Here is a 23,848-nt window from a genome sequence, read left to right as displayed (position 1 = left end):
GAGTGTCCTCACCTAGCTGCCGGAAGAGGAGAGCCACGCTGCAGTTGCTGACGGGGAGAGAGTCGCTGATGGGCGTCTGGATCACCTGCCTGTCGCCCGCACCCAGGGAAATTGTCCTCTGCAACAAGGGGGGGTGGGGGGTGGGAGAGAAAGACAAGGCCCCGGGGTCAAAGGCTGCAGAGGCCAAAGAACCGAAGCTGGTGGGAAAAGGGCTCTTGGCCCTTCCTCCTGTCACAGGAGCAGCTGAAGTCTGAAAGACAACCTGGCAGGACTCCAGAGAGGTTCCCAGGCGTGCTGAAAAATATGTCTCGCCCCATCAGATGCAAAGCCACCATGGCTGGGAAAGGGCCTGCGCAATCGGCCTCTGGAGAATCCTTGGATTCTAGGGTTAGGGTTAGCAAAAGGTCCAGTCCAGCTCAGTTTCCAGCTGAGCACTCTGCCTGCCTTCCCCCAGCCTCACACATCCTCTCTCTCTCTCTCTCTCTCTCTCTCTCTCTCCCTAGCACACGCCAAAAGGGCCAGGGAGCTGCTCCTGGCCACCCCAGGCCTCCTCTTGGGGGAGGAGGCAGCCCCGAGGAGAGAAAAGTCGTGCATACCGCTGCTTCGTCATCCAGGTCAGGCTGAGATAGAGACAGACAGAAACAGCACAATCAGTTAGAAACACAGCACAAGACAGACTGATGGCCAAGCGACAAAGAGGCAGCAAGCACACTCGGGCAAGCACGCAGCAGAGGACCACAGGGCAGCAGCACAAAGCGGTGGGGAGGGGGGAAGGAGGAGGGGGGCAGCCCCCAGAAGGGCCTGCCTATCAGGAGTGTCCTGGGGGGCTGGCGAGGCTGCTGCAAGCTACGCAGAAGGCAGAGAAAGGCCAGAGCAGCCTTGGCCCCAGGGAACTCCCATCGCCCATCGCTGCCCTTCTCTAGCCCCCGGGAACCCTCCCAAGCAAACCACCACCACTTTGAGGATGGGAGGCTATAGAAATTAAACAAATAAACAAACCATAATATAGGTGCTGTGTTATTTTTGGAAAATAACAAATGAAATGAATAAAACCGGTGAGTTAATAAACAATAGCCACATTTTAGAAGCCCCTCTAATGAAAAATGAAGAGCCAGCTGCAAAAAGATGGTTGGTCCCTGGAAATGCCTCAAAGGCCATGGAAGAGCCAAACTCCCCTGCAGGGAGGAAGCCATCACAGCCACCCCCAGCCCCAGCTTCCCTCAGGGCCTGGTCTGGAGAAACCCTCCGTGCTGCCACGCGTCGGCCTTTCAAAACCACAGTGACGCTGACCAACAGAAGAGAAGTGAGGTGTGCCTGGGCATGCATACCCTTCCCTCTGCCCAAAAGACTTGCTCTGCCCTGGGCATGGGTCACTGGAGGGCCAACCATGTGGGGCAAGTGCGGAACTCACCTGGGAGCCCCCCGTAATAGGGATGGTGCACGTCAGGAGATTCCCAACCACGGTCTCTAGAGATGTGCTCAGTCCGTCCACGTAGATGGTGTAGATCAGCCCCAGGCAGTTCTGTGGGGGACAAGGGAAACAGGGGGTGGGGGGCTCAGCCAAAGGCACCCATCAGAAGCAAGGGGCGCCCTGATGGGAGAGACTGGGCTCAGCAGCAGCAACAGGGTGCTCTCCCAGGACAGCGTTCCATTTGCAAAAGCCTCAGAGAAAGTGCTTTGAACTTTCTTTGAAAGTGCTCTGCGTCCGCTCACTCTGCACCAGCTAACAAGGAGCCTGATGCCAGTCCTGCCTCTGCCCAGCCCAGGGAGGCTCTTCTCCGGTCTGGATGGGGAGGGTCATGCTCGACTCTAGCAAGATGAGCGGCTCCATTCTGGACGGGGCTGTACCTCCCCAGGCGGAAGAGGCTACTTGGTCCACACTTAACAACGCAACAAGGAGAGCCAGGATTCCCATTGCAAAACCAATGTGGTCGCATGCTTTGCAACCACACCTCACAGCGAAGGAATTTTGATCTCTGTTAACTGTTGTCGAAACAGAAGGCCCTGGAGCAGCTGGTGTGTGTGTGTGTGTGTGTGTGTGTGTGTGTGTGAGAGAGAGAGAGAGAGAGAGAGAGAGAAAGAGAGAGAGAGATGTGGAACGGGCCCTGCGTGTGAGAAAGGCCTCAAAGGCTCCCCAGCTGAAGCGGGGCTTCCGTCAACCTCAGGGACATGGAGACGGTCGTAAGGAAGGCCTCCCTCCCTGAGGTCGTTTCTGCCAGAGGGGCTGAAGCCAGGGGTTAAGAGCCAAGGGCGTACTCTTTCCACAGAAGAAAATAAAGGTGGTCTTCACTTATTGGCTACCCTGTTTAGTTGTCATTCAAAGTCAGGCTGGTGCGGAAAAAGTCATTTGTGTGCTTCACAGGCATCTTTCAACAAATAAGAGTCAATGGAGAAACCAGCAGTGATATTGCAACTTGCAGTCATGTGATGTCTCACTTAACAACCGTGGTACTTAGCAAAAGAATATCTGGTCCCAGTTGTGCTCACTAAATGAGGACTACCCACATCTGTTAAATTTTTTTTTTTGAATAAATGATCGCATAGTAAATTTTTCATAGTTTTTTCCCCAATTACATCACTTCTATATACCATTCAAATGAAAATAAAAAAACTGATTTCTTCCCACTTGTTAATGAACGAAGACTTTACATGGGTTATACTTATTTTTTCATAGGAGAATAAATAAAAACCACACAACTAATAAAAGATGTTTAACCCGACGTGGGACTAGTTTGCCAACCCCATTCAGCTGGCGTCTCTCCTGACCCCGTTCCCCCAGGGCTGCCTGGTCTCCCTGCTGGATAACTGGCCTTTTCCAAGCTGGCCAGATGGCAGTGGGAATCACAGTTTGGGCAGCAGAAAAACAGCATTTGGGGTATTTAGCCATGAGATCTGGCATGTCCTTTTAAATCACTCTTTGCAGGGGGACAAACAGGGCTGTGTTTTGGAGCTCCCCCAGTGTTGACAGGCTTTTAGTCTCAGCCTCATTTCCCAGGAAGGCCTGTTTAACTGAAGTCTGGGGCTACTTTGGCTTAAAGCTAACCACTTCCTGCCAGACTGGGTTTTTAGCATGCGCACAACATCTTGGGCATAACAAGGCCTTTCATGCAAGCGCAATCTCACGTGCCTCCGGCAAGGGTCTTAGCGAGGTGGCGAAATTAAGACGTGGTGGTGGCTGGTTAGGGTCTTGCCCTGGAGGATCCAAGGAGAACCAAATCTGATGTTTTCGTTTATCTTAAACCAAAATAGATAATTTTCTACTTCTGACTACAGTGTCGGTTGTGGATCTTGGAGTTACAGATCCAAGGAAAGCCCTGGAAAAGGGCCTTTCTTTCTCAGAAGGTACCATCCTTAGGCCCAGATCCTTGGGTCTTCAGGCTGAAATGTGTACCTTAAATCCCATGATGAAGAGGCAGCGCACCATCATCTCATCACAGAATTGGGTAGGACCCCACAAGTCCTCTCATTCCCTGCTCAGTGCAGGATTCTGCTGCCCACCTGCAGAATCGGCTGTGCAAGTGGCTCCCCCAAGGCTGTCATAGAAACCAGCATCTTAACCAGGAAAAGCTCCGTTATTATCCACATCCATTGAAGAAGAGAGATGCACTGAATAAAAATATTTAGTTCTCCTAAGTCGGAGGAAGGCAGAGCCTGGAAGACCGCTGGAGGAAACTGCATTTGGCTCAGCAATTCAGGCGGAGGCTAGAGAGCCATGGATGGCTCTGCTTTAAGGTGGATTCTGGCATCAAAGCTGGGGCTGAATTCAGGGACCAACCCCTCCACCCCCACCCCCCGGCTTCTTCCCACTCGGATTCTGAAAAAAGAGTTCTGCAGCCTGACTTCGTGGTGCCTCCACCACTCAGACAGCTGGCATTTCAGAATGCTTTATAGCCTTGTAAATGCCTTGTTCGCCTCTCCTAGTTCTGGACAAGCTGAACTTTCTATCGGCATAACAGTACAATTCAAAAGATAAGAAGGGAGAGGCAAACTGGCTGAGAGATAACAGACGGTAAACCATGGCCCACCCTAGGCAGAGGTTGGTTTGCCAAACTGCCCAGCAAGCCTTACCCGGAAAACCTCGGTGTGGTCCAGCCGAGAGACAAGCACCAAACTCTTTGGAGCAAAGAGCTGCGAGGGATGGACGAGGGCGCTCACCTCCAGCTCCTCCACTTCCTCCTTCTTCCAGCGGTTCTGCAGCTGCTGGAGGGGAAAGGAGTGGTTACCTAAGCCTGCTGGCTGAGCTGCCCACCGGGGACTGGCGCAGGTGGAGAGCCATTCCAGATTCAGTGGAGGTCCGTTCTGCCTCAAACAGGGTTCAAGAGGAAAGGCCTCTCTTTACCTGGATGCTTTCAATGGCCTCCCAAAAGGTGAAGCAGGCACAGTAATGGCGCTCCGAGTTGATGTCAGTCAGGACGGCAATGAAGAACGTGGGAGGGTTTCTCTCCTTGAAAAGCTGCCATCCGCTTGGCTGGCAAAACTGCAGGAGACATCATCGTTAGGGCAGCCCCCAGTTCTGTCTCTGAAAGCTGGCTCTCCCGCCACAGCCACGGAGAGCCAGGATCCCTCTTCCTCCACCTGGGGGCCTCCCACCTGACCGCAGAGAAGGAATCCTTCCTTTGGCAAGGAAAGGGTTTCTGCCTGAGGAAATGGGGGCTCTTAACTCAGGGGTGCTGCCCCAAAGCCTTGAGCAAGGGACCTCTTCCCCCCCATCATCACTGAACGGCATTAGCCCCAAAGAAAAGAAGGAAGCCAGCACAATGCATTGCGGCCCAATCCACGGGGCCCATCCAGACCATGCCTCTGACAGGTCAAGCAGGCCAAGAATGGAGCCACGATGGTCCATGAAGCCCAGCGGGGTTAATGTCTCTTTATATAGCTTTATTTATGCTGCCGTGTGTGTGTGTGTGTGTGTGTTGCTTTCTGATTTGAACCATACACTTAGCACTGCTGTGAAGGTGGTCAGGGTTCATATTGGCTTCTGTTGATACTGTATAACCTACTGGAGTGGAAGGAATAGGGATCCAGATCTAAATAAAAGCAGACAACCCCAAATACACACACTCTGGGAGTTGCTCTACCTCCCATTGTCCTTTGCTTACTCACCAGTTCGATCCCCTGGGGGAAAGGGTTGTCCTCCCAGTCCTTTTCTGGAAACCGCTGGAGTATTTGGCCCTGGCCGTCTCTGCTGCCTGCAAAGGAAAACAGCAGTTTTAGCTCCTTCCTGGACTTGCACAGGACAGAGCCCCCTCTAGCAACTCCTCCCGCCTAACTGAAACAGAAGAAATGATCATTTCACCTGATCTGACAAGAGGAAGTATAAACATAAAGCCTCACATTATAAAAGTCCCAGATTTAGTCACTACAGATTTAGTCCTTGACTTACAACAGTTAGCTGAGTGACCTTAGGATCATTTTTCACATAACCACTGCTTCCTTTCCCCCCCCCCCAGCTCACGTGATCAACTTCTATAGGAAGAGCATCAATGGACGTCAAACTATAACTTAAACAAGTATTTATTGGATCCACTACATTTACATAGAAAAGGATTGTCTAAGACAGCATTTTGTTGGAAAGATAATAAGAATACTATACTTTACTGGACAATGTAAATGAACATACCATGCCCTATGGCCTGATTATATAACCAGGCCTTGAAGGACTTCCGAAACATCAACCATAATCAAGATGGCCCAATGTTGGGAGGGAGACTACTTTATAAGGCAGGCAACACACAGGCCCAGAAGCCCACCAGCCCCTGGCACCCTCAAGTGCAGGAAGGTTCTTGGCAGGTGGCATCCAGGCCACCTTTCCGCATATGTAATGAACGGGGAAGCTCAACCCAATGAACAGCAAAGGAATTGGCTACAGCTTGAGATGTTGAGCATCAGCAGACAGACAAGGACAGAGACCCTTCGGACTTCCGGTGGCAACGTAGGTGCTGATGGACGTCTGGCAGTGTGAAAACTCTCCCCTCGGGAAAAGAGGGGGAGGTGAGCAACCGGGTAAGGGTAGAGCTCCCTTAGACCCATAGGAGTAATTCTGGGGGTTGAAAGGCGAGAGCCCCACTGCAGCCCGATAGTGTTCCGCTCCCGGGGCATCTCTGCATCGGCAGAACAAAGCACCACGACCACTCCTGCTATCAACATATTACTCTACATTTGAATAAGAAGCAGGCGGAGCGAAGACAGGAGTGATTATAATCGCAAGTACAAAACTTAACTCAGATTTACTATAACTTCCTTCTATGAAGATTAAGGGGGATAAAAGGGAAGATGGCGCCTGAACATCAAAGGGCGTGGGGAAAGTGAAACTTAAGAAGCGAAGTAACTGTTAAGTGCTTGCTAAAGAAAGAAGATTCTTGTAAAAAGAATCAAGAGCTCGAGATTAAACAAAATAGCGTTGGTTCGCTAACAAGCTATAAAAATTAACACGCCTGGGGGTTAGGTGGACTTTTTGGATAAGTAATTCAGCCGCTGAAAAGTTTGATTTGAGTATTTGGAAATGGCTTCAAAGCAAAATAAATTAACTGCCTCTAAGAGTGCTGGAAGCTCTCCAACCCAGACATAAAAATTGCAATCTTTATTACCCCCAGCAGAAGCATTAACACTTGAAGCCCTCCAAAGTAACCTTCAAAATGCCTTAAAGGAAAAAGCTTCGGCTCTGGAAGGCAAAATTACTAAAGCCCTTAAAGATGTGTCTAACAAAATGTCTGAAATTAAAGACTTAATCCAAACTCCGCGCGGGTTGTCATGGGGGTACCTAGGTGCTCCCATGTTACACCCCTTTTAGGCGGCCTGCACTGGTTGCCAGTTGTTTTCCAGGTGCGATTCAAGGTATTAATTATGACCTTTAAAGCGCTCCATGGTTTAGGCCCAGGGTACCTGCGAGACCACCTACTGCCACCAGTAGCTTCCCACCGTCCAGTACGATCCCACAGAGTTGGCCTCCTCAGGGTGCCGTCGGCCAGACAGTGTCAGCTGGTGACCCCCAGGGGGAGAGCCTTCTCTGTGGGAGCGCCTTCCCTCTGGAATGAGCTGCCCCTGGAGCTTCGCATAATCCCTGACCTCCAGTCCTTCCGACGCGCCCTAAAAAGTTGGCTTCTCCAGCAAGCCGGCTTGGCCTGTTAATTTAAACTTATTTTAAATGTATTGTCTTTTAAATTTGGTTTGTTTTTTGGATATGTATTTATTTATTTATTTTAACTTTTGGGATGTGTGCTTTTTTAATGTTGTATGCCGCCCTGAGTCCTTTTGGAGAAGGGCGGCATATAAATCCAAACAAACAAACAAACAAACAAACAAACTCGCAACCAGCAAATAAGGGAAGATATAGTGGATGCATTTAAGGGTTTGCTTGGTTACGTAACATCACTGGAGGATAGAGTGGAAGAAATCAATCAGTCCAATGTGAATTTGGAGAATAATGTTGTAGACTTTCAAAGCAAGATTGATAAGTCAGAGGCAGAAGTCACAATGACACAATATAGAGCTATGGAGTTTGCTTTGAGAATAAGGGGCCTGAAAGTAACCAAGAAAATTTGAAAGAGATTTTTACGGAAGCTTTTGTCCAATTAACTGGTGAATCTAAGACAGAATATGACTGGCAGATGGACAAAATTTACCGCGTAAATTCATGGATTGCCAGACGGAGACAACTACCAAGAGATATTGTAATCTATTTTGTTACCAGGAAAATAAGGAATGGGATAGTACAAGCGACAAGTATAAAAACAAATTGCAGGTCGCAGGTCAAGAGGTGGCAGTATTAAAAGAAATTCCCCCTAAAATGTTGAGATCTAGAAAGGATTATGCATTCCTAGTGGATGAACTCAGAACTCGCCAGATACAGTACAGATGGGAGGTTCCAGAAGGATTGGTGGTGAACTACTTAGGAGAAAGATATCGTCTTAGCTCAGTCTGGAAAGCAAGAGATTTTTACAGCAATGTATTAAAGGCTGGACACCCTCCATCTCCAGGATCTAGAGGAAGAAAAGAAGCAGGGGAAGATAAACAGGAAGATATCCAGGCACAAGCGGGTGCTGCTCAAACCCTGGACCTACTTGAGACAGAAGAAATCATGGAACAAAGACAAACCCGAGCGGCTATCAAACGTAAAGAGCAAGAATTAAAGATACAACAAGCCCAGACAACAATCCAAGAACTATAAGCATAAATACAGAAGCTGTGGGGGGAGCCAGACCAAAGAAGAAATTCCAGCAGGATTTCCAGGTGGCTCTTAAAAAGCTTCAGGGGGCTGAAGATGACAATTAAATTTCTAACCTGGAACGTTAATGGTTTAAACTCACCACAAAAAAGGAAAAAAATATTCCACTACCTGAAACAATTTAAAAATGATGTGATTTGTCTGCAAGAAACACATATTAGAACACAGGACCAGAAATATTTGATGAATGCAAGATTGGGACTACATTTTGTGGCATCTGCTCCGGAGAAGAAAAATGATATAGTTATATACTTAAGAAAAGATTTAAAGGCTGAATTAATTGAAGCAGATCCTCAAGGAAGATATATTGCAATTGAACTATTAATAGAAGGAAAGAAAATAGTTTTAACAGGAGTATATGCCCCCAATCAACAACAAGAGAAATTTTACAAGTTGCTTCATACCAAATTAATACAATGGGATTATAGATTGTGTATATTACTGGGTGATTGGAATGGAGTATTGGACACCATGAAGGACAAGAAGAGACTTTTGCAAAATACTCAAACATGAGCAAGATTGCCTAAATCTTTTTTTTTGACATGATAGATGATATGGAATTGAGAGATATCTGGAGAAAACGGAATCTTAAAGAACGGGACTTTACATTTTTTCCCCGATAGGCATCAATCCTCTAGAATTGATTTTATACTAATTACAAATGATTTCCTTTCCAGGTTGAAGAAGACAAAGATATGCCAGAGAACTCTAACAGATCATAATCCGGTTTGGATGGAATTGGAACATGGAGAGGGATCTAGGAGGTCTTGGAGGTTAAATGAAAATGTATTTAGATACGAGAGAAATGTTATAGAATGCAAAAAATTATTGAAAGAATATTTTGCTTTTAACATGCATAAGGGGACATCTATGGAAATGGTTTGGGACGCAAGTAAAGCATATATGAGAGGTGTTTTAATAAACTTAAATAACCTATAAAAAACGTAGACAGGGAGAAAAACGAAGGGAATTGGAAGAAGAGATACAAAAGAAAGAGCAGGTGCTAATATCTAACCCAGATGATAAGAAGACAAAAGAAGCAATCACTTTACTGCGAGGGCAGTTTAACATGTTGATGTCAGATCAAGTAGCCACTAATCTGCTATACGCTAAACATAATACTTTTTGTAATGCAAATAAACCAGGTGGTTAGCATACATGTTAAGTAAGAAACAAAAGTCTTGTACTAGAGAGAAAATAGAATACAAAGGTAAAGAAGTCTATCAACAGGATACGATTAAAAAGGCTTTTTTAGAATTCTATACTAGACTGTATGCTGGTGATAAAATACAAGGTTTAGATATAGATAGATATTTGGAGAAAGGGAAAATCCCAATAGCTACAGATGAGCAAAGGGAAAGACTGAATCAACTGGTAACCACGGAGGAAACTCTCCTGGCTATTAAGCAGTTAAAAATTGGCAAGGCCCCTGGTACAGATGGATTGACAGTGGTTTATTACAAAAAGTTACAATTAGAAATGGTAGAACCTCTTAAGGAATTATTTAATAAAATTCAATTGGGAAGGATAGCAGCAGTAAAAATGAACGTTTTGCCCAAGTTTCTATTTCTTTTCCAAATGATACCAATACTCAAAAAAGATGCAAATTTGGAAGAATGGCAGAAAGGTATTAATAATTTTGTTTGGGCAGGGAAGAAACCGAGAATAAAACTTAAAATAATGCAAGATATACGTGAAAGGGGAGGTTTGAAAATGCCCAACTTAAAATTATACTATGAAGCAGTAGTTTTATCAACAATTAGTGATTGGATTAATTTAACAGAGGATAGAATACTGAATATTGAGGGATATGATTTGGTATACGATTGGCATGCTTACTTAATATATGATAAGAAGGTGGACAAGATTTTTAAAAGCCATCTTTTAAGGAATGCTCTACTGCATGTCTGGAAAAAATATCAATATAAGTTAAATGATAAGATACCTATGTCGGTAGTGCCCAGACACGCAATAGAGAATATAAGTATAGAACAAAAACAGGATGTAATTACATATAGAGAGCTTCTTAACATAGAAAGAGGCGTACTACAGCTAAAGCCTTTGAATGTACTAAGAGAGGAAAGGGTAATTCAAACCTGGTTTCAGTATGGACAGTTACAGGCTAGATGGAAAAAAAGATTAGAAAATTGGTATCACGAAAAATGAGGATAATTTGGTAAAACAAATTAGGGACCAGAGTCAAATGCATATAAAAAGGTTGTATAATATACTGATAGAAATAGATTCTGAAACAGAGTTAGTTAAAGATTGTATGATAAAATGGGCAGAAAACTTTGAAGAACCAATAATGATGGAAACATGGGAAAAGATTTGGGTAAAAAATGTAAAATTTACGCAAGTTCAAAACTTGAGAGAGAATTTCTATAAGATGTTTTATAGATGGCATTTAGATCCTAAAAAGTTAGCTTGTATGTATCCGAATTTACAACCTAAATGTTGGAGATGTGACTGTGCTGACGTGACGTATTACCATATATGTGGACTTGCAAAAAAGTCAAAGCATTTTGGATAAAAATATGGTGGATTATTCAAAGTATTCTTAAAAAGAGGATAAAGTTCACTCCCCAGCTATTCTTGTTAGGGATAATTACAGACTGTACAGTTATAGAGACTAACTTGATTCTGAATCTAACAACGGCAGCAAGATTGCTGGTGGCGCAGTACTGGAAGAAGGAAGAGTTGCCTATTATTCAAGAATGGACTCTAAAAGTAGTAAACTTAGCAAAGATGGTCAAAATCTCAGCATATCTCAAGGACCATTCAGATGAGAAATACAAGTTGGAGTGGAGAAGATGGATTGAATATATTCAAAATAAATATCGGACTAAGAAATTCCAATTAGCTTATGAGTGAAAGAACAAGGATTGTTATAATTTATCTAAAGTTAGCTTAACAAAAAGAAGAGTTAAAGTACAAGAGGAGGAAGATGTTAAAGTTAGTAAGCTTATGTTAGCGTATGATTGTTAAATGTTTATACCCTGTATTTTGCTCTGGGAGGTTGGGGGGAGGGAGGCTTGGAGGGGGGTTGGGATCGTGGTGGAGGGAAGGGAGGGGAAGGGGATATATTTGTAAAATTTATTAAAACTCTTTAATTTAAAAAAAAAAAAGGACGGAGACCCTTCGAGTCAGGAGGTCATAGCGGTGACTGCTGAGGATATGGGAAGCCAAGAAGGAACACAGGCCCAAAGTGATTCAGGCAGATCTGCCCTTGGCCTTCTTTTCTCTCTTCCCTCCACTCGCTTCATAGGCAGAAAAACCCATTCCTTCCCATTTCCCTTTGATTACTGCACATCCAGCATGAATATATAAGGTGGCCTCATTCATTTTTACAATGCACGGATTCTTCAATATCCCAAGTGACATTTTAAGGCTCTCCTAATACAGGCCCTGTATTCAGCAGGAACCACTTTGTAGGCCGACTTCTTCCCCTTTTAATTAAGCGCTTTGCCTTCTCAAACTGGGCCCGTCTGAAATAAAACGATGGCAGCTGAGGAGGTGGGGACCCCTGCCTTACAGGAATCATTTCTGGGAAGAAGTTCCACATTGCAAGATACACCTCGAAAACCCTGGGATGTGGACAGAGCTGTGATTATTTTAGTAGTAGTGATTTTCTTCAGGTTGTGCACTCAAAGTACAGTAACAAAATTTGATTATGAAATAGGAACAAAAGGCCCCCTTGTTAATTTATAATACAATAGTAGAGTTGGAAGGGACCTTGGAGGTCTTCTAGTCCAACCCCCTGCCTAGGCAGGAAACCCTATACCGTTTCAGACAAATAGATATCCAACATCTTCTTAAAGACTTCCAGTGTTGGGGCATTCACAACTTCTGGAGGCAACTTCTGTTCCACTGATTAATTGTTCTGTCAGGAAATTTCTCCTCAGTTCTAAGTTGCTTCTCTCCTTGATTAGTTTCCACCCATTGCTTCTTGTTCTACCCTCAGGTGCCTTGGAGAATAGTTTGACTCCCTCTTCTTTGTGGCAACCCCTGAGATATTGGAAGACTGCTATCATGTCTCCCCTAGTCCTTCTTTCTCTTAAGCTAAATATACCCAGTTCCTGCAACCGTTCCTCATATGTTTTAGTCTCCAGTCCCCTAATCATCTTTGTTGCTCTTCTCTGCACTCTTTCTAGAGTCTCCACATCTTTTTTACATCGTGGCGACCAGAACTGAATGCAGTATTCCAAGTGTGGCCTTACCAAGGTATTATAAAGCGGCATCAACACTTCACGTGATCTTGATTCTATCCCTCTGTTGATGCAGCCTAGGACTGTGTTGGCTTTTTTGGCAGCTGCTGCACACTGCTGGCTCATATTTAAATGGTCGTCCACTAGGACTCCAAGATCCCTTTCACAGTTACTACTGTTGAGCAAGGTACCACCAATACTGTACCTGTGCATTTCATTTTTGTTGCCTAAATGTAGAACCTTACTCTTTTCACCATTGAATTTCATTTTATTAGATAGTGCCCAATGTTCACGTTTGTCAAGATCCTTCTGTATCTTTTAGCCTATCTTCTGGAGTGTTGGCTATTCCTGCCAGCTTGGTGTCATCTGCAAATTTGATGAGTTCCCCATTTATTCCCTCATCCAAATCATTGATGAAGATGTTGAAGAGTTCTGGGCCTAAAACAGAGCCTTGGGGCTCTGTTTTAGCTCTGCTGAGGCAGTTTTGACTTTCATTTGCCCCATTTATTGAAATGTGGACCAGGATGTGTTTTGAACAGCAACTCTCATCACTAGGTCACCTCCTACAGGGCTGGGGCCACAGCCCCTCTCTGCAGGGAAGAGCGATTAAACCGCTGCTTGAGCTTCTTCCCCTGCCTTAGGCCAAAGCCTAGGAGAAGGTCAGCCACAGGTGACTGGCTAAGCTTGGGACTGGCTATATAGGAAGCATCTCTTCTGCTCCACGGGATTATTTTAGGCAGCCAGACTTCATCCACCAGCCCAGCAGCTCTATTTAAGGCACAGCCGCAGATGAAAAGGGAAAGCCACAGAGGAACCAAGCCCTCTGCAGGCACCCTGGCAGGGCCTTCCCGCCTGGCCGTTCCCAAGCAGAGCCAACTCAGATCCCCATAGCGAGCCGTACCTACTGATTATGGTGTGTGTGTGTGTGTGTGTGTGTGTGTGTGTGTGTGTATTACCCAATGCTCAGATCTCCCACTTTCACAAAATACACTGTCTTTCTATAGATAACTCTGTCCCGCTGGAGCAAAAGGACAGCAATTTACTGCGGGTGAAAAGGTTCCTTCCCTCAAAGGAGGCCAGCCCTTGGCAAGGATGGAGGAGCCTGTCCATCCTGAGGGGCATCTCCTCCAAGCAGAACAGAAACCCTCTTTCAGGCCTGGGAGCGGGAGGGTCGGTGGTTCCCAAGCAGAGGAGGGAGAATGGCCCCTGCAGACGGAGGGCCCCTTGTCTTGAGGCCCCTTGGAAAGGGAAGCGGGTCAGGAAGGAAAGCCAGGAAACGCTTTGTCCGCACAAGCAGACCTCCACGGATCCATTTTAGCAAGCAAACAGCAATAAAAATATGATTTATCACTACTGAGGAAGCAGGATTAATGTTCAGCCTCTGCGGGTGGGATAATTTTTCCCAACCAGAAAGCTGGAATCCAATAGCAATAGCACCTAAGACTTATATACTGCTTCACAGTGCTTGACAGCCCCCTCAAAGCGGTTTACCGAGTCAGCATAATTGCCCCCAACAATCTGGGTTCTTGTTTCATTCTGAGCAGTTCTTCCCTTCCCACCTTGGGAACTCTGCTCTCCTCCTGGCCCTTTCGCAGGAACGGGGTGGAATCCATCTTTATTAAGTGGCAAGTTCACCATGCATTTTTATTCTCCTTGTACGTAAAACACAACTAACAGCGTAACAGAGCTGGAAAGGACCTTGGAGATCTTCTAGTCCAACCGCCTGCTCAGGCAGGAAACCCTATACCATCATCCTTAGCCTCCTTTTTCATCTCAGTTCCTTCTTTCTTGAAATCCTTCTTATCACTACTCTGTTTATTAAAAGGTGGCCTTTTTGATTGGAGGTGGGGCTGGAGCGACTGTGGCTGGGAGACACCCCACCCCACACCCCCGACTTCCAGGAGGCCTTGTAGAGCCCTTCCGGGTACGGGATCCATGGGCAATTTGCAGGGCCGCCTCTCTCCACTTGCGCCTGGGTCTTCCCCCCCCCCCCGCCCCCTCCAGTCAACAGTAGCATCCAACAAGGCTCTGGAGGGACAGCTTTTCTGTTGTGGAGCCCTCCTTCAGAACAATACTCTGGAAATTTGGATGGCTCCAATCCTGCCATTCATTCCTTTTGCAAGGCACGGCAGGATCTGACTGTTCTCCTGGGCACCGGACAGTCTCTTGGGATTTTTAGCCAGGCACAGGGAGGGGCGGCAAGATCTACTCCCGTCTCCCACAAATATCGATTATCTCAGTATCCATGACAAATGACTGCCCAGACTCATCCACCCATATTTAAACAAGTATCTGCAAGGAAACACATCCACCAACTACACAATTTCAGACACCTTTCATGTCTCCCCACATACTTCTCCAGACAAAAGGGACAAAACATGTCCACTTTATGACCACTTGTTCAGCAAGTTATGGTGGCACTGAACAAACGGTACTTGTGCCCAGCCCCCAACGTTGCAGCACTTCAATTCCCCACCCATCTACCCCCCCCCTCAATTTGGTCTCCTGCACGGTGGCACACTTCTCGCTGGCAGAGGTGGCCCTGGGACTGAGGCAGGCACCTAGGGCTTTCGGCAGTCTCAGACAGCTTCCCCACCCCCCCCGGGCCTCTGCTTCAGGCTCAGTGCCACCCCACATCCAGGCCCCATAGCGCCAAGCTGCAGCTACCCGGCTGCCACCCTCTGCTCCGCAGGTCCCTTCGCCCTTGCTGCCCTGTGGCTGCTGGCCCCTTGCCACCCAGCCACCTCTGCGGGGCACTGCCGGCTGTAGGCCTCCATCCTGAGGGCCCTCTGGCCCCCTTCCTCCCAGAAGATGGCTGAGGCCTCGTAAGCCTGGGAAGGAAGGTACACCTGCTGCTCTCCAAATCGCAGTGGCTGTTCCCACAATCCTAGGGGAAGGAAGCCTCAGGAAGAGGGCCTGGTGCAACCGGCAGGCACCTCGCACAGGGCCTGGCAACGTACCTCTCATGGGCAGAGGGAGGGAGGCCATGAAGGGCAGCAGGGCCAGCAGAGGCCGCCCAAAGGGCAGAGACACAGGGACAGAGATGCAGGGGCTGGGGAAGGTCAAAGAGGACCTAGTTACCTGCGGGATCGTATTCTGCCCCATACATCCCTACGACCCATCCGCTCGCACAGAGAGGGACTTCTCCAGGTGCCGTCCACCAGACAGTGCCATGGGGCGGCGCCTAGGAGCAGAGCCTTCTCTGTGGCGGGCCCAGCCCTGTGGAATGACCTCCCCCCGGATATTAGGACCACTACTGACCTCCGCTCCTTCCGTGTCAAGCTCAAGACCCACCTTTTCCAAATAGCTGGCCTGGCTCAACCATAACTTTGTATCGCTCCTGATGGTTTTTTTAATTTAGTAATTTTATTTAAGGGGATTTTAAATTGTGTTTTTAATTGTCTTTCACTTATAAGTCAACTCTCCTCCATGCACATATGTATATGTCTCTGTTCTTTTTGTATATATGTTTGTCTTATGTGTATTTTTATTCGTTTTGATTGTACGCCGCCCCGAGTCCTTCGGGAGAGGGTTGCGGCTAATCAAATAAAATTATTATTATTATTAAAGAGGAGGCAACCCCTTGCCTTGCCCACATTGCCTGCTTCCCCAACTAGATGCCGAAAACTGACGCGGTGTTCTAGGTATGGCATAACTGAAGCAGAATAGTGAGAAATGAGGATCTCACCCAAACCTGACCTTATATTTCTGACAAAGCAGCTAAGGACACATTTGTGTTTTTGCACTAGCGTCTCAATGCGGTTTATATTCGGCTTATGATCTACCAAGATATTGGTTCATTTTTACTAGTGCCAAAAGGCCCAATAGCAAGTTTCAAAGGTAATCTAAACTTGACATATTTTTTTATTAACAAATAAAATATATAATAAATATTGCATAATAGACAGACAATATGTTAAATTAAATGAAGAGACAGAGTTACAAGTTACTATACATAACGATTCTCACTTGTAATGGCTACAACCAACTTGGTTTGCAACCTCTAATACAGGAAATTGGGCTAAGTAAACCACAAAAGGGACAAGTAAAAATTACTGCTTAGTCTATTTCTTAAGTGCCTGCAAATAGACAAAGTTTATTCACCAAGGATGGTGAAGTCATGGTAACATCTGACAGTTGCGCTCATCTTTTTACTAATAAAGGGGAGAATATCTGTAGCTCAGGGCTCCTTGGTGCTCTCTGTGCTTGCTTGTTTTCTTGCAGTGCACTGATGATGATGATGATGTTACCTGGTCTGGGTAATGATACGTCTGCAAGAAAACAAGCAAGTTGTTTTTATTTTAACTGATATCTGCATCGTTTGGGTGGGGGGGGGGGTTGTCAGCATGGTGGTTTTAATTAGGTGAGCTATATAAATTTTAAAAAGCGTGAACAAAAGAATAAATAAATACATGAGTGAAAAACTCAGAGAGAGGGCGAGGGAGGGAGGGGAGGGAGGGAGAGCGATAACACACACCTTGATGGCCCAGTGTTCACAGATCCATTTCAGTGCTCTATAGGTTTTGTATTTTGCTTTATCAGTAAGTTTTATTTTCTTTAAAATTAAAAACTGGGAAAACACTTCCTCCATTACTAACAAAATTCCATAAATAGCCAATACAATTACCCTTTTTTGTTGAAATGACATGCACACAGACATACAGCAAAAGACAAAGGCCTTTGTCAAGTGTAATCCTGAGAGCACATGTCCGAGGGTACAAAACAAGAGGCCTTCCCTTCGCCACAATGCAGTTCAATTGGTTGGCCATCACTCTGTCGGACCTCTGACCTAGGAAATGCCCTCAAGCCAACAAGTAGGAAGCTTACCTGGCACCCTACCAATCAAGAGGGCACCTGTAAGGGAAGTGATCACAGACAGAAGAAAAGGCCGACTGCCAAGGCTGGGAACGAAGGCGGGAGGAGGCTTAGAGCAAGAGAGACCCTTCCCTGCCCTCACCACAGGGGTCTGCACTTAGACTTAGACTAACTTTATTGTCACTTTAAATGTACACTAATCGGCATACATTAAAATGAAATTTGCATACAGCTCTTAAAGGGTCACCACCTCCAATAGACACTACATAAAAAGGGCACAGACAGATATGCATACTCCCACATACCCACATATGTGACACAGAGAAACAACACAATCTAGTTTGGATGTATAAATGCGCATGGTGAGAGAAACGAATCTTGCAAGTTTGCCAGATGGATGGCCTAGGGAACAAAGCTGTTACAGAATCTGTTAGTCCTGCTAGAAATACTTCGAAACCTCCTCCCAGAGGGGAGCAACAGAAACAGTGAGTGTGTGGGGTCTCTAACAATGCTTTGAGCTCTAAGCACAGAGCGCTCATAAGCAGCATCCTTCTTTTAACCTCCTTGGCTGTCCTCACCACTCTCTGTAGGGACTTTCTGAGGAACTGCTGCCACAAGAGGAATGCAGTTTGTTAAGACGCTCTCAATCGTGCCTCTGTAAAAAGTAGCCAGGACAGGAGAAAGAGGTGCTCTCCTCATCCAACGCAGGAAATGCAGGTGCTGGTTTGCACACTTCACTAAGGATGATGTGTGGAGAGACCAATTCAGATTGTTACTTATCTGCACTTCCAGATACTTAATACTGTTGACCATACAGCTGCATCCTTGATACTGAGTGAAGTATGACAATGTCAGCTTTTTCTAAAATCAATAATCTCCTCTTTTCTTATTAACATTTAGAACCAGCTTACTTTTATTGCACAAGTCCACCAGAGCCTTCACCTCTTCCCTATAAAGGTGAAACTCAAAAAATTAGAATATCATGCAAAAGTTCATTTATTTCAGTAATGCAACTTAAAAGGTGAAACTAATATATGAGATAGACTCATTACATGCAAAGCAAGATAGTTCAATGAGTCTATCTCATATATTAGTTTCACCTTTTAAGTTGCATTACTGAAATAAATGAACTTTTGCACAATGTTCTAATTTTTTGAGTTTCACCTGTAAGCATCTTCACTGTCATCCCACATAAGTCCCCCCACTGCCGTGTCACCTGCACACTTCACAATATGATCCGGAGAAGATTTGGCACAGCAGTTGTGGGTCATCAAGGTGAGCAGTAGCTGACTCAAAACACAGCCCTGTGGAGAACCTGTACCCAAGGAGATGGGAGTTGGAAACTTTTCTTCCAACTCGCAGAAATTGAGGCCTATCACTAAGGAAATCAAATATCCAGTTACATAAAGGAGTATTAAAACCTAATAGGCCCAGTTTGTTCACCAAAGGCTGAGGAAGGATTGTGGTGAACGCCAAACTAAAATCAACAAACAGCATTTGCACATGAGTTTTTCTTCTCCTCCTCCAGGGGCACCAAGCTAAGGTGAAGCACCCAGGAAAATGCGTCATCTATAGAGCGGTTCTTCCGATAGGCAAACTGTAATGAGTCAAAGGTAGGGGAAAAGTATGAAATCCTATAGTCCTTCACCAATCTCTCAAAACACTTCATCATAATGGAAGTGAATGCAACCAGATGGTAACCATTAAGGCATGTGATGATAGTTTTTTGGAACACCAGTCCAATGATTGCAGTCTTAAAATATGAAGGAACCATGAGATTGAAGATGTCTGTGACAACAGTGGCCAGCTGGTCAGCACGCTCCTTAAGTACTCGCCCAGGGATATTATTAGGACCCGCAGCTTTCTGAGTGTTGACTTTCCGCAGGACCTTCCGAACGGCAGTTGCATCAAACATGAGCACCTGTTCCTCAGGAAGGGGAACAGCCTTCCTTGCTGAAACATTGCTTGCGGCCTCAAACCATGCAAAAAACATATTTTGCTTGTTTAGAAAATCACTTGTTTAGAAAATTTAGAAACAAGCAGCTGTCTCACACACAAGAACAGATGCTCAGCACAGCTTATAGGAGCCAGCAAAGCTCAAAAGAAGCTCGTTCCTTGGATCTTCCTTAACGTGACAGGATGCCATAACCCTCAAGAGAGGCAGGCAATAGAAAAGCCACCAGCCGTGTTTCCACTAGGCTCCTTAGCCAGGCAAGAGGATCGTGATCCTAGCTTTCTCCCGGCACAGACCAAGGGAACGCATCACCCGTTAAGCAGGAGGAGGGGACCTGTCTTTGCAGCTGGTAAAATGGAAGACCCAGAAACACTCTCCCAGTCTTCAGCGTCCGGGGCTTCATGGGAAGATAATGCCCTTGGCAAGAATCAGGTGGGAAATGCCAACCTCCCAAGCGGGACCATGAGGCTCTCCCCAGAACTTTTCAGGTTAACTATTTTATTGTTAAACGTTCCGTGAGGTCACAAGTGTTCTTTTCCAAGCGATAGGCAACATGTTTCATTGCACTGTGATGTCAGAATGCAGGAAGTATGCATGGCTCTATTTAATGGAAGAGAAGCAGCAAGCAATAAAGTGAACAGATTGATGCACAAAAAGCATTTGACAACGTAATCTGGAAATTTATAATAACAATATTGGATGAGATGAAATTCAAGGAGCGCTGCCTAAGCCCTGGCCCAACCTCCATCAGGGCAGGGGATTCGGCCTCTCCACCATCTCCTGCGACTGTCGGTACTACTATGCACGCGTCTGCCTGCCTGCCTGCCTGCCTGCCTGCTGCAAGAATGACATGCCTTCCGAGACGTGAAGAAAGCTCTGGAGTCTCTCACATCTTCTCCAGGCTAAACTTTATCAAACCCTCAAAAAGGTCTCAACCTGCTAGTCCTCCTCTCCCAATGGAAAGAGGGTCATGGACTCCCATTATTTTAAGACTGCCTTTCTTTGGAAGCAGCCATTTGCTTTTCCTGCAAATGCAGCATGGTCTTTGTGTTTCATCTGAAGTCCATCAAGATCTCCAGATCCACTCCCACACGTACTGCTGCTCACAATGCCCCACCAACCAATCCTCATGTCTAATTTTTCCTACCCAAATATAAGACTCCGCATTTGTCCCAGTCATAAATCCTTCTGGGGGCTTTTTAGGTGATGATCAGCACCATGAATCACACCTGGAAGTATCCTAGAATCCAGAAACTCCCCACCACTGCATTCTGGATCACCCACAGCTTCTTCAAGGGCAGCCCCAAGTACACAATGCTACAGCAATCCACATTGGTGTGTGTGTGTGTGTGTGGTTTTGTGTTTGTGTGTGAGAGAGAGTGGGGGGAGGGAGGGAGACAGAGACAGACTCTGAGACTAAGGAATAAGTCTTCCTGGTCCAGGAATGGTCATGCCTGAGGCAGCAACCTGTGCAAATGTCCTGTTACCATAACGGCCACCTGCTCTTTGGGCAGGAGTGGTGAATCCAGGAGAGCCCCAAATTGCGCCTCCGCTCTGACTTGCAGAAGTGCACCTCCAGGAAGAGTTAATGAGGGGAAACCACCAGAGCCAGGGTGCAGGAAGGCAGAGTCTGGGAGCAGAGTAAAAAGAGGGATCAGCCTAGAGTCCCTACGTAGCCATAAGCAAATTCGGTCCAATCCCTTTTGAATGCCATTGACCCGTAACTAATTCCAAGCAGGTGCTAACCTTTGCTTGAGAAGATTCCTGTGGTCTTGGTCTTTCGTGCCTGATGCAGAGGACCTTAAAATCCACTCAATCTTTGACAGGATTTAACTAAGATCTTTCCCCACCCCCCTTCCTGACCTTCACGGCCTCCAGGCACTGAGGAAGGACCTCAATGGCATCACGTGGCTCCCCCTGGGTAGAGATGTACGACTGAGTATCATTGGCAAACTGATGTTACCGCACCCCATGTCAAGAGATGACCTCACCCAGTGGCTTTTATGTAGATGTTAAATACAACTGGGCAGAGCCCAAAGGCAGCTCAGAAAGTGGAGGCCTTGTGTTGGATCGCCCCACCTGCAACTCTGACATGGCGCAACCTTGCAGAAAGCCTACATAATGTCATTCCCCCTCTCCCAACCCCGTTGACCCAGGTGGGTATGACAGTGGATGATACTGAAGGCCAATACATCTATCCCGCAATATAACCATGGATAGCACCGTCTCTTCAGGAAAACCTCCAAAGGTGCACCGAAAGAGCCAGGCCTTCCTTGCCTTCTGGAACACTATTGCCTTCAGGGGCCTGCTGTTCAAAGCATGGGGCCTGCCACAGAAAAAGCCTGCCTCTAGTGGCAACATTCCCCAGAGCTTGGAACCTGGAGCAAGTCTTCTTTACTGGATCTCACTGAATGAGCAGATTTCACTCCAAGATATCCAGATCCTAATTCATGATGAACTTTGAAGTTTTCAAGCAGAACAATAAGCACTCAGAAACCAACTGAAAGCTGGTGCCGTTCCTGAAGCGGTGATGTCACACACCAGACCTAGCTGAGCCTGTTACTAACTGCACTGCCGCATTGACAATCAGCCAGAATTTCCAGATGGTCTTCAAGGGCAGTCCCACGAAGAGCGAATTGCACCAATCCAAACAAGAAGCATGATTAACCATCAATAACGCTTCCTGATCTAGGAACACCTTAACTGGTACTTAGGATGAAGATGTACAAACCCACTTCTGTCCACTTTTGGGATTCTCCTAAAAAGCCCAACTTTAAGGGTTTTTCTGAAGCTCATCTGGGGGCTGCTAGTATTTCAGGAGGTTATCTTAAATGGGTAGGAAGAGTGATCTGCCCATCAGAAATCCCCAACGTTTTCTCTCCACGACCAAGCACAATATAAAGTGCCTTGCACCTGGATGTCCGGTCATGCCCCGAGAGCTGGACAGTTGGGACAAGATAAGGTCATCCGCCGCTTTTAATCGAGTCATGTCAGCACAAACATTAAACTCCCCAAAGACAAGAAATGTAACAAAATCCACTGCCACACCACAGTTCACGTTGGCCTGCTCAGAAAGAAAACCTGTTGTGCAGAGAGGGAAGGCATTTCTGTACTGAAATGGCAAACTCTCAAAATGAATATGATATGCCGTTCCTCCCGACAGCAGCCTTCCTTCCCTTCCTTCCCACCTTCCTTCCTTCCCTCTCTCTTTCCTTCCCACCTTCCACTACATCACAAACTGCCCCGTCCAGGCCAAGAGGGTTGGGAGAGGCCACCTTGCCTCACCTGCCTCAGCCAGGCCTAGGTAACGCATGTTTTAAAAGCAAAACCTTTAAGAATCCCTGTTGCTGGCATTCTCTGCACGTTCTCAGTGCAGCTGCAACCGGGAAAGAAGGAAAGCCAGTCTTTTCCCCACCACAACCAACCTCCCTTCCTGCCAGTGACTGCTCTCATGCCAACTCCCAGGCCAACTTCTGCTTCACAGCTTCACCTCATCTCCTTGATATACGCTACAACATCAAGCCAAAGGGCTGTGAAAAAATGGCTTCTCCTCGGTCAAAGGCCAAACCCATGGCCCAGCCAATGGTGATCTCCCCTGCCCCAAAGCAGGGCTTCTTTTAGCCCGAGCCCTAACATTCATTCTGCAAAGACATAGAACAGTACCCAGACAACAGTCAGCTGTTAAAGGCCCTCCAGAATAATCCAGTCTTTAATTAAAATCATCCTACTGTGGCCCAGTCTAACACCTCAAGGGAGGCTGTTCTAAAATATTGGGGTCGTGATGGAAGGACACAGCCTCCTTACTTCACCCCTCCCTCCCTTAACTCACAAAAAATGTGGGATTATAAGGAGTTTCTCCTGGGATGTAGACAATGGATAGGTCAGTTCTGGTTAGGGTTAGGGTTAGGGTTAGTCAACAAATGAGCCTCACCCACCACCCAGGCTGTTACAACACGAAACAACAATAGACACACAGCCAGCACCAATCAGCACCAATCTACCAATCATAATACAACCACACAACCAATCATTCCACTTACTGAAACAAAGCCAGCACTCCACACCCTACCACCAAGATTTATTATAGAGACGGCAGCTCCGATCACACTTTAAACCCAAAACCCACCCTGAAGATGGCGAGTGAGACCTTGCTGAAATGTTGCCAAGACAATCTCAATCTTATATGGGAAAAGACCCAAATACAACAAGACTAGCATACCTACAACCATGAAAATCTACGAAAACAAATATCTTACCTCTACAGGGAGGAAACCTTCCTGCTCACCAGATCCTATGAGAAACCTGAAGTCCGAAGAGCCACCATCTTATGTGATGTCACATTCCTACACAACTGCCAAGACAAAAGCCGGATCCCCACATGCTTCCAACTAAAATTCTATTCAAAAACCTCAGCCACCAAAAGGATCCTGAAAACAACTCAATTAGCCCTAATCAGAAACGAACTCCACAGGAAAAGATTCCTACTAGACCAAACCAACCGAGACCTACTCACTCTTCACCTCAAACTCAGCAACAAAATCCACCCAGCATTCTGGGACAAATCCAAACAACTAGCCCTCTGGAGAGCCGAAACAGAAACCTCCTACAAGACAGACAAACACACCAAACTCCACACACTAGAAAAAC

The 23,848-nt window shown here is 46.3% G+C and overlaps 1 protein-coding gene across 5 annotated transcripts in view; it reads right to left on the bottom strand.

Moving 5' to 3' along the window:
* Positions 1 to 23,848, bottom strand: part of SBF1 (SET binding factor 1) — a 75,405-nt gene that overhangs the window by 43,134 nt on the left and 8,423 nt on the right. For 4 of the 5 annotated variants that reach the window (XM_081958172.1, XM_081958174.1, XM_081958175.1 and 1 more), the window contains exons 2-6: positions 5,104 to 5,189; positions 4,340 to 4,477; positions 4,069 to 4,200; positions 1,412 to 1,522; positions 13 to 118 (exon numbers count right to left, since the gene is read on the bottom strand). In XM_081958172.1, coding sequence (XP_081814298.1) covers positions 13 to 118; positions 1,412 to 1,522; positions 4,069 to 4,200; positions 4,340 to 4,477; positions 5,104 to 5,189 — 573 coding nt within the window. The remainder of the gene's footprint in view (positions 1 to 12; positions 119 to 1,411; positions 1,523 to 4,068; positions 4,201 to 4,339; positions 4,478 to 5,103; positions 5,190 to 23,848) is intronic. The other variant, XM_081958173.1, reaches the window with a different exon arrangement.

This window comes from Natrix helvetica (genome assembly GCF_964273705.1).
Source record: "Natrix helvetica genome assembly, chromosome: 6".
Classification (NCBI taxonomy): Eukaryota; Metazoa; Chordata; class Lepidosauria; order Squamata; family Natricidae; genus Natrix; species Natrix helvetica.
This window is presented reverse-complemented; position numbering and strand designations above follow the sequence as displayed.